Source organism: Dipodomys ordii, unplaced genomic scaffold (assembly GCF_000151885.1).
Source record: "Dipodomys ordii isolate 6190 unplaced genomic scaffold, Dord_2.0 Scaffold138, whole genome shotgun sequence".
Lineage (NCBI taxonomy): Eukaryota > Metazoa > Chordata > Mammalia > Rodentia > Heteromyidae > Dipodomys > Dipodomys ordii.
The window spans coordinates 2,082,851-2,093,933 of record NW_012267354.1 but is presented as its reverse complement, the minus strand read 5'-3'; the positions used below and the strand labels follow the sequence as shown (position 1 = coordinate 2,093,933).

At 36.1% G+C, this 11,083-nt stretch overlaps 1 protein-coding gene and 2 pseudogenes across 1 annotated transcript; all 3 read left to right on the top strand.

Annotated features, from left to right (window-relative positions):
• Positions 1-3,671: 3,671 nt before the first annotated feature.
• Positions 3,672-4,610, top strand: LOC105997049 (olfactory receptor 2B11-like). The gene has a single exon (XM_013031324.1). It carries the CDS (start codon positions 3,672-3,674, stop codon positions 4,608-4,610), a length of 939 nt encoding a protein of 312 aa, XP_012886778.1.
• Positions 4,611-8,323: 3,713 nt separating this feature from the next.
• LOC105996917 lies at positions 8,324-9,008 on the top strand (annotated as a pseudogene).
• Positions 9,009-9,169: 161 nt separating this feature from the next.
• LOC105996916 lies at positions 9,170-9,591 on the top strand (annotated as a pseudogene).
• The last annotated feature ends 1,492 nt before the right edge of the window (positions 9,592-11,083 follow it).

The following is an 11,083-nucleotide window of genomic DNA, read 5'->3' as shown; positions in this document are numbered from 1 at the left end:
AACAAATCACACGGTTCATTATAAGTACGTTAAAAACTACAGCAAGAAAGCTGAAACCACTTGTGTCTCTATCTTGGGGTTCATTTTGCTTAGCACCATCTTATATGTACATATGGTCATATGTACATAGCTTTTGAACTTTTCTGCTTGTCCTAGACATATACTAGTTATTGCAAATAAAGGAAACCATGGGACCTATGTTTCTTTGGGCCTGGCTTACTTAATATAATTTTTTACAAGCTTTTCCATTTCCTGAAAAATGGGGCAGTGTCATTCTTTTTGATGGAGGCATAGAATTCCATTATATATATATATTTTTTTTTCTCATTTTCTTGATCCATTCATCTATTGAGGGGCATCGGGGTTGGTTCCATATCTTAGCTATGGTAAATAATGCTGCGATAAACATAGTTGTGCTGGTCGCTTTAGTATAGCCTGGTTTGTGATCGTTTGGGTAAATGCCCAAAAGTGGGATTGCTGGGGAAAAATGAAGTAAAACTCTTCCTCTTTGCAGGTGACATGATCTTGTGTTTAAAGAACCCCATGGACTCCACTCCCAAATTACTCAAGCAGATCTGAAACTTTGGCAAAGTGGCAGAGTATAAAATTAACCCTCAAAAATCAATGGCTTTTCTGTATGCCAACAATGAGAAGAATGCAGCTGAAATCAGGAAAGCAACTCCTTTTGTAATAGCCCCACAAAAAATAAAATGCCTAGGAGTTAACTGAAGAAGTGAAGGACCTCTACAATGAAAACTTTAAAAACCTGAAAAAGGAAATTAAAGCAAAACTAAGGAAGTGAAAACCTCCCATGCTCCTGGATTGGGAGGTGAGGCTATCTACAAATTTAATATCCCAACTTCATTCTTTAGTGAAATAGAAGAAGCAACCAAAAATTCATATGGAACAATAAAAGACCACGAATAGCAAAAACAATCCTTAGCAGAAAGAACACTGCTGGAGGAATATCAATACAAATTTTCAAACTCTACGACAAAGCCATTTTTATCTTTAATTGTGTTCTCTAAGGCTCATAATTCTACAAAGCCATAGCAACAGAGACCACATGATAATGGCACAAAACCACACACACACATCAGTGGGGCTGAAAAGAAGACCCAGAAATAAGTCCACAGAGCTACAGCCCATCTGATTCTTGACAAAGGTGTCAAAGCTCATTGGAGAAAAAAAATGAAAAAATGGTGCTGAAAATGCAGATAACTACATGTTGCAAACAAACTAGGTCCCTGTCTAGCACCCTGTGCAGAAATGAATTACAAAGTATCAAAACCTTAATATAACACTTAAAACTTTGAAACCGATAGAGGCTAAAAATAGGAAAACTGCTTCTAGATATAGTCCTAATATTTCCTAATGAGCCTTTCACAATGAGTCCTAGAATGATTGTCCCGCACAAGAGCCAGGAAGCAAAACTGAAGTTGTGTACTATGGAGTTTATGTTACCAGGAGTGATGTAAATGGTCACTATGATGTCAGAGAAGATGAGGGATGGGATAGGTGTGATGTTTATGTAATTCAACACGCAGGAAATAAGAGCAAGAATTGAAAAATGGAATCAATTATCAATCTGAAGAGACAGCCTACAGACTGGGAGAAATTTTTTGCAATATGACAAGGAATTAATATCTAAAATATAAAAAATATAAACAAAAAGAATCAATGATCCAATTAATAAAAGGGCAAATAAATGATAGCTTTCAAAAGAAGGTCCAAATAACTAATAAACACATGAAATAATGTTCAACATCCTTAGCCATGAAGAAACTATAAAGACAAAATTGGGATTTCATCTTACTCTAGTAATACTATGATTAGGAAAACAAGGGCTGGTGAAGATTTGGTAGAAAAAACATTCTTTTGGGAATAAGTCTAGCTGCTATGGAGGTTCCAAAAAAATCCAACCCAAACCCTAAACCTCTAAAAATTACCATACAATCTTGCTATAACATTGCTGATCATATACCCAGTGGAATGTAAAACACTATATAATACATTAACATTCATGCTTATCACTGCACAATTCACAATAGTCAAGTTACAGAAACAGACTAGTTGTTCATCATTCTGATGAATAAACAAAGTATAGTATATATACACAATGGAGTATTATTATTTCATAAATAATGAAACTTTTAGGAAATTTTTAGGAAAATAAATGAGAGTATCTTGTGAAGTAAAATAAGCCAGCCTCAGAAAGATAAATACTGCTTATTTTCTGTTATATGCAAACTCTAGATCCATAAATACAACTAAACCAAAAGAGATGAACCTAAATGGAGTACTATTCAGGAAGGAGGCATTAGAGGGAAAGGGAACAAATTACAGTGATGGGGATTGAATAAGATGAAAGTACATTACACACGTGTGCAAATACCATACTGAAACCCATTATTTTGGGTAATAAACTTTTAAAATATAAAGTTATCATAATAAATTACCTTGCATTTATGCTATTTTATGTACTAGATAATCTAAAGATTATTTAAAATATGCAGAAGAATGCATACTCATATATAAGCCTTATGAAATTACATGTAAATGACTTTAGCATAACAGAGTTTGCTATCTGTTCACAGTCTTGGAAACAATCCTGCATGGTTTCTAAATGAATTTCCAAGCTGTTTAAATTAGTGTCCAATATATTGAAGAATTGAATGGAGGCTTGTTAGACTAGATCTAACAAGAGACTTGTTCTCAACCTTAATTTAGTATGTAAATGATTGTAGCTCAGAAGCATATTCATAAAGAATTATGTCCCAAGGAACTGTCACCATTGACTCACTGGGGAGGAGGACAAATGAATGGCCTGGATGAAACCAATGCCCAGGAGGTCTCAGCAAGAGCATACAAATAGTATGCCCACAAGGCAGTATGCCATTTTCTAGTATTGTCTTCCGGGCCCATGCTTCCTTTTCTTTTTGTCTTTGCAACTTGTATCAATTGAAAAATGAAAAACTTTGAAGGTAAGTTTTAAATGTACAGTTGTAAATAATATTCTCTGTTAAGTCTGAAAAGCTGTAGTGAAATTTGTCATACTTTTTACTAAGTATGCAAGAAAAAATACACAAAATTGAAAATTTTTAAGCACAGGCAAGCTGGCATGTTAATATAAAGCCACTGCCACAAATTATGATGGGAGAAATGATAATAAAAGTATTTAAAATTTCGTTCAAGTACCTAACATAGATTATAGAGATGATTCATTTATTGCCCTGGATCATTGGTTTTGGATAAGGCTTTCTTGATTCTTTCAGATCTGGTTTTCTGATCCTTCCATGTTGCTGCCTCAATACTTTAACTCTTAATGTTTCAGTAATGCCTCCCAGAAATGGCATGATTCATCATCTCCATAAAACATTCTAACTTCCTCTGTTGAATTTTACCCAGGAACAAAAATCTGTAAACTATTACTTTGGATATATGAAACCACAATCACTTTTATATTTAATATCAACCTTATCAAAACCCAAAGAGATGGCTATTGTTAGCTTTATAATATAGAAAGGGAAATTCAGGTTCAGAGTGGTTAGTTTACTTGTTAACAATTACTGTCTTTATAGTGTCATGAAGACATGGAGGAGTCACCTCGTAATTGACTAAATTCTCTACCTTTTTAAAATGCTACTTCACTGTATGTGAAACAAAGGAGAATGGCATTAATGAATGGAAGCCACCCTGAAGAGTTCATTCTACTAGGTTTTGCTGACCGACCTTGGCTGGAGCTTCCTCTATTTGTTGTTCTTCTGATAATATATCCCCTGGGTCTGATGGGAAACATCGCTATCATCCTGGTGTCCATATTAGACCCCCGGCTCCACAGCCCCATGTATTTCTTCCTTACCAACCTCTCCTTTCTGGACATGTGTTACACCACCAGCATCGTCCCTCAGATGCTGGTTAACCTGGGAAGTTCTACAAAGACAATAAGCTATACTCAGTGTGTGCTTCAGCTTTATTTCTACAGCATAATGGGAGGCACAGAATGTCTGCTCTTGGCCATTATGTCTATTGACCGCTACGTGGCCATCTGCAAACCTCTGCGCTACACCCTCATCATGAACCAGCGCCTCTGCATCCTGTTGATGTCCATTGTGTGGCTGACTGGAATGACCTATGCAATTTCTGAAGCTTCCATTACACTCCAGTTGCCAATGTGTGGCACCAATAAACTGGACCACTTGGTGTGTGAGATTCCAGTTCTGATCAAGACTGCCTGTGGTGAGAAGGAGGCGAATGAGTTTGCACTGTATTTAGGATGCATTTTTATGTTACTTGTTCCTCTATGCTTAATTCTTGCTTCCTATGGCAGAATTGGTTGGGCTATATTTCAGATGAAATCTTCTGAAGGAAGGAAAAAGGCTTTTGGGACATGTTCTTCTCATCTTATTGTAGTTTTCCTATTTTCTGGTCCAGCTATTAGCATGTATCTTCAGCCCTCCTCCTCCATCACAAGGGACCAGCCCAAGTTCATGGCTCTCTTCTATGGAGTGGTGACTCCTACCCTCAACCCCTTCATCTATACCCTGAGGAATAAGGATGTGAAGGCAGCGTTAGGAAAACTGATGATAAATATGTTTAATTCCAAATGATGGAAGACATCAAATGATATTAATTAGAATAGGTTTATATGGGATTGTTTAATAATCATTCTTGCCTCATAGATTTTATGTTAGATGTTCCTCTTGCAAGATATCACATATTTCTTATTGTCTTTATAATAACATTAGGCAAGGATTATAATGAGCTAATATTCATTGCTGTGAGCACTAGAGACTGAAAATATATTAATAATTCCCTTCTGAGTCTATGTACTATGCTAACATGAATTATGCATTTTAAATGAATTAGTTCAAATACTGTAAAACTAGCATGGCAAATGTTCATAACATTTCTTCCTACCAGTTTAACCAGAGAGGCATTTCATGTATTACTGTGAGGTTAGCCAAGTCTATATGGGCAAAAGGGCTACAACCTGGCGTTCTGTGCAAAGCCCTCCAATCTTGCAAAGAACCAAGACACTCAATAAATTCATGTTAATCTCTGCAAAGGCCATTGCTCTTTTGAAATGCATTATAATTGCTGAGTCACAAAGAAGTCGTGCAGAATTTCTGTAATTTTATTTAGAAATGCATCACTAAGTATTAAAATGAATAGAAGATAAAATGTAAGGTTAAGTTTCACAATATTTTCTTTTAAATATAAGCACAAGTCTCGTGAATTAGTGAAAACAGACTTTTAACAATAAGCTGCTACATGGTAACATTTCCATGCATAACCTGAAAGAGTAATGGATATCTTTCAAATCTATGAAATAACCAGTATAAGAAAGAAATGGTGTTTCTGGACTTAAAAGCAACTTGATTATTTCAGCAAGCAATACAATCATGTGATTTTTTAAAATCCATTCAAATTTGGGTACCAGTAACGTTCCAACTATGTATGAGCAAAAGATAAAAATCCTAAAACTTTGTTGAAGGACTCACATACTGGTTGTTTGAATGCATCTTCTCCAAAAGGTATGTATGAAACTTAATGTCTGATATTGATTGCATTAAAGAAAATTTATGGGACAATAAGGACATGAGGGCTCCTCCATCACGAATGGGCCTCAGACCCTTACAAAAAGAGATTTGAAACAGAGTTGTGTCCTTCCTTCTTTCCTTCATATGAGGACATAGCAATGTACAACGCTGGAAGCCATAAGTGGATTCTTACTAGTCACTAAAGCACCTTGCAGTGCCATTCCTTGGGCCTTCTGAATCAAACTGTGAGAAATAAATTACTATCATTTGCAAATTACCCAATCTCAGCTATTTTTCCATGGCAAGAATGGATGAAGATGTACTCAAAATTTTAAGTGTCATTGTAACTTAGTTAATATATATGAGAGCCACTCATAAGTTTTGAAGTTGAATCATATATTGAGAACACATCATAATGTTGCTTAATGAAGAAATGACCACCATAAGAAATCATATGGATATTGTTTTGGTTTCTACTATGACCAAGATCCAGTTAAACTATTCGAAGGAAATTACATTTATTCTGAACAGATCCAACTGTAAACAAAATCCTCATGTAAAAAGTACTGTTCTATTTCTGAAGACTATGGTATAATTAATTGGGAAAAAGTTATGCTACCATAAATTTCAGCTTATCTCTATATGATTAGGTGCTAATTATTAGAAAACGATAATGTAAAATTTTTAGATGTTAAATGTCTCCTATTATTTTTGTTAAAGCAGTAGTCTTTGCTGTAGTCTTATATACTGAGAATATTTTTAGCAAGATTTCTATCAAAAACATAATCTGGTTAAATTTGTCTGCTTTTTGTAAGCCTTATCCTCTCTCATTGGATTAATGTTAGTTTTTAAGCCTACAAAGATTACTCATTCACAAATATAAATGAGTAGAAACTGATGAAATATAATGAGTCTCGAAGAATTATGTAGAAAAATATGCCTGGAGGAAGAATACTGGTAGCAGAGGTTGAAAATGTCTTCTAAAATATTTTATTTGCTGTAGACTACTTCCCATTTTGCAGATATATGTTTAGCATATTTTATGTGAAGCATACTTCAGTTGGCTTGTGGGCTCTGTGCAGAAAAAGAATATATTATCTGTCAGTGAAAATGTGTTCTTCTATTGAACAATCCTGAGACTGCTTTTCCCATTACCCTTTCTTTTCAGACACCAAATTGGACATCACCCTGAAATATCATCACTTTCTATATCCAAGAGGCTATATATATTCCCACTACTTAATCTCCCATGTATTTCTCCCTGCTTGGCATTAACTTTCATGCTCAATAATAAATTATGGCTCCTCCTCTGTTATTCCTTAAAATGAACTATAATGTATAAAGCTATAATGTATATTCTTTCAAGAATATATGTTTGGCAGTGCATGTTTTCTCTCATATGAGGAAGCTAGATCTAAAATATAACTGGACATGGTAACCTATGCAGGACTCTAGACATTCACACACACACACACACACACACACACACACACACACACACACACACACACACACACAGAGAGCACACAGAGAGAGTCAGATAGAGGATATCCTTAGGGGAGGAACACAAAGATATAACCTCTTAGAACATTTAAAATACTATTTATCGAATGAACTCCAGGAAATGGAATCTTTTTTGTTATTGTTTTTGGTGCTTATTTTTTGCTTTGGGTTTTTTTCTTTTGGGAGGCCTAAGGGGAAACACAGAAAGGGAGAGAGGAAGACTGAACAAAGGCAATCATGCTATGAGGGAAATAAATGACTTCTGTAACTTGTGGTCAGGGATAGGAGGGAAAGTAAAGGAAAGGGTGACATGGTCCAAAAAGGGAAATGTACTCATTACTTATGGGATGGTAGCCCCTTGGTATAGCATCTTAATAATGACAATAGCTTGTTTTTTTTTTTTTAAAGAATATACATTTGCTGGTTAGAAGCATGGTCTAAATGGTAGAAGACTTGTCCACTAATGTAAGGGCTCTGAGTCCAAACTTCAGCACTTTTCCCCCAACCAAAGCAAGGAATATACTTTTGTAAAAGACAAGAAAAAAGCAATCAAATCTCCCTCAAAGCAATGAAGTAACTGTATTAAAATTGGGATGATACAAAGGAGATGAGTGTAGCTCCTTCACAAGGATGACATAAAAGTTTCTCAGGTATTCCCTACTTTTCTACTTTAAACATGCCATTTTTTCCCCTTAAAATTTATTCCTGTAGCAAACTTCATTGTGACTCAGCTGTGAATTTTTAGTTGGGATCAGTCAGGATTCCCAGAAATAAAAGGTTAGATTGAAGGTTAAGGGTGCCACTAAGTTAAAGCCAAAAGCCAAGTTCTGTTTTGTTCTGAATGCAGGAATGAAGAAATCCTTTCCACAAGCCAATGATCAACAAGCCATAGTAATGGAATGGGTAAACACATTGAACAAAGCTATAAAAATGACAGTACTAGCTAGGCGTTGGTTGATCATGCCTACTACTCAGGAGGTCATGATCGGAGGATCGAGGTACAAAGCCAGCCCCAACAGGGAAGTCCATCAGACTATAATGTTCTATTTACTACCAAAAAAGCTGGAAATGGAGCTGTATGTCAAATGTAGAGTGCTAGCCTTGAGCTCAAAAGCTCAGGGACAACATCCAGGCGCTGAGTTCAGGCCCAAGACCGATTCTCCCCACCCCAAATTACAGTACCAAAGCAATCAGATTTATAGTTTAATTCTGAAAACCTAAACAAGGTAAAGGTGAGAAGAAACAAGCATTACATACTGAAGTGGTTGTCATTACTGATGATTATTCCAACCCAGAGAGAAGTAAATGAATGTGATGTAAGTATTGGCAGAAATAATTTGAAATGGTCACAAAGCTGTCTTCCCAACTTTCCTTTTGTATCAACTCCAGACAGTGCTGTTATCTAGGCTGGATATTGCATAAAACAAGCAGTAATGAGAAGCTGGAAGCAAAGATATTTTCAGTGGAATGAAAACAAAACTTCAAATCTGAACTGGAAAAAGAACCTCTTCTAATTCCACATCAAGAGGTTCATAAGATCCAGGAAGCTAAGCAAAGGCACACAGTGATGAAGAACAGCCTGGTTGAAGGTATTACCATCAGAACCTTCTATGTACATGTTAATATCCCCGAAGAGATTTCCACTTTGGTTAAGGTAGTCTGTGATTCCATTGTAGCACAGTAGGAAACTGGAAGACCAACTTCTTTTGTGTAAGAGGCCAGAAGGCTGTCAAACCTTGTATATATACACACACATCAAGAGGTGCTGGATGTAGCATCTATATGGTCAGCAATATTAATAGAGGGCCCAGACTTTCTACTTACAACCATCCATGGAAAGTTGAGTTAACTATACTGCCTCTTGAAGTTTTCATAAGTGATTTTGTCAACACTAACACAATTATTTCATGGAGAACTAAAAACAACAACCCTAAAACCAAAAAACAAAGACAACTTTACTAAAGGAAAGAAGCATTAAGCTAACTTCTAAAAAGCCAGAAATGGAGCTGTGGCTAAAATAGTAGAGTGCTATCCTTGAGTAGAAAAGCTCAGGGACACCTTCCGGAACCTGGGTTCTTGCGAGGTGGTGGAGCAGATTTTGGGGAGCAGTGTGACGCTGGGCACGTCGATTGCCCGCCCGCCCCCCCTCGCCACACCATAGTCCGCCTCACCACTGCAAGAACTACCGCGGGGGCCACCTAACCATCCGCCTTGCTCTCGGCGGCTGCACCAACCGGCCCTTTTACCGCATTGTTGCTGCTCACAACAAATGTCCCCGGGACGGGCGTTGGGCTCCTATGACCCGCTGCCCAATAGCCATGGAGAAAAGCTCGTTGCTCTCAATCTGGACAGGATTCGGCATTGGATTGGCTGTGGGGCTCACCTCTCTAAACCTATGGAGAAACTTCTCGGTCTTTCTGGTTTTTCCCCTCTGCATCCTATGATGATTACAAATGCTGAGAGACTGCAAAGGAAATGAGCGGGTGAAGTCCTCTTAGCTTCTCAGAAAACAGAAGCTGAGGCTCCAGAAACAGAAATAAACTGACTTCAGTGAACACAGTGATTACAAGGTCTATATAGAAGTGTATAGTTGTGTATAGAGATCTTGGTTTTATTAGGTTTAGAGGTCAATAAAACCCACTCATCCTTTTCTGGCCTAATTTGAACAAGGGCTAGGCAGAGATTTGTTCTTGTTTGACATAAGCGCTCTATGTGGATACTAAGTAGGTTTTTCTGCTTTTATCTTGGAAAAAAATGTATTTGTGGACTTTTGGGTCCACAGGCAATCTTACAAGTTGTCTTCCAAGTCTTTTTTACTTCAAAGCTCCCAGCCAGTGTTCTTGGCCTCCTTAAATATTTCTTTAGTCACTCATGGTCATCCCACAAGAACCAACACAGATACCCTGCCTCTTTTTGTAATGGGAGATTTATATTGTTTCCTTGGCACATAATTATACCTTTACAGAGATAATGAAAATTGTTTTGGGGGCTATAATAGCCTAGTTTTTAAGAATGAAGATTTATGTATGGAAACAGTACAACAAATCATTTTTGTACAATTAATATACATTTAATAAAGAAGTAAAAATAAAGTGGAGTGAAGCTAAAGCTCCTACATACAAAAAAAAAAAAAAAGAAAAGCTCAGGGACAGCACTCAGGCCCTGAGTTCAAGCCCCAGTACTGCCTTACCCCATACACACACATACACACACACACAAACACACACAAATTACAGTACTAAAGCCTTATGTATTTACTGAATTCAAAATGCATATTTTATGCATTCTGAGAATCTTTTATTACATTTCGAATACATCTTTAATAATACATGCAAACTAGTTCATGCATATACATTAGATTCCCTGTATATTACTGTAGTTTGCATGGAATTTTAAATCCCTGGTGAAATTTAGTCTTGTAATTAGATTTTCTTGTATTTTGGTAATTTGTAGCACTTTGTTTTTAAGGTAACTAGCATCATAAATGAACAAAATATACTAGTAGTGATCTAGCAAAATATTTTCATAATGATCATATTTAAATTAGGTATCAGCAGGTTTTATCTAGTTAGAAGCATATTAAAATTAATATTCACAACTTTACTATTCATTAACATTTTTATCCTTTTTTACCTTTGAGATCTTAAAATGTAGGAATATATAGTATATTCAAAATAATAGTTAATTTGTTCCAGGGATTAGTAACTAAATCTGTAATATTCCATAGAGGTATATAGGAATATATCACTGGGTAAAGGGACACCATAACAAAGATGATGACTAAGAGGTAAGACTCACAACTATTTAAAAAAAAGACATGAGTTATTGATTGGCTTAGACATTTTGTGCTTGAAATCTTTATAAATTATTATCCACATCAAAGTAGGGATTGTCCACATTTGATACCTAATGAACTTGTGGCTTATTGGTTCTTAAGTTTGCACAGATGAAATAAGAAGTTGAATTTAATTTTGCTTTTATTTTTTAAATTCACCTTTCCATTATACAAAGTATAACAGCAAACACCATCTTAACTT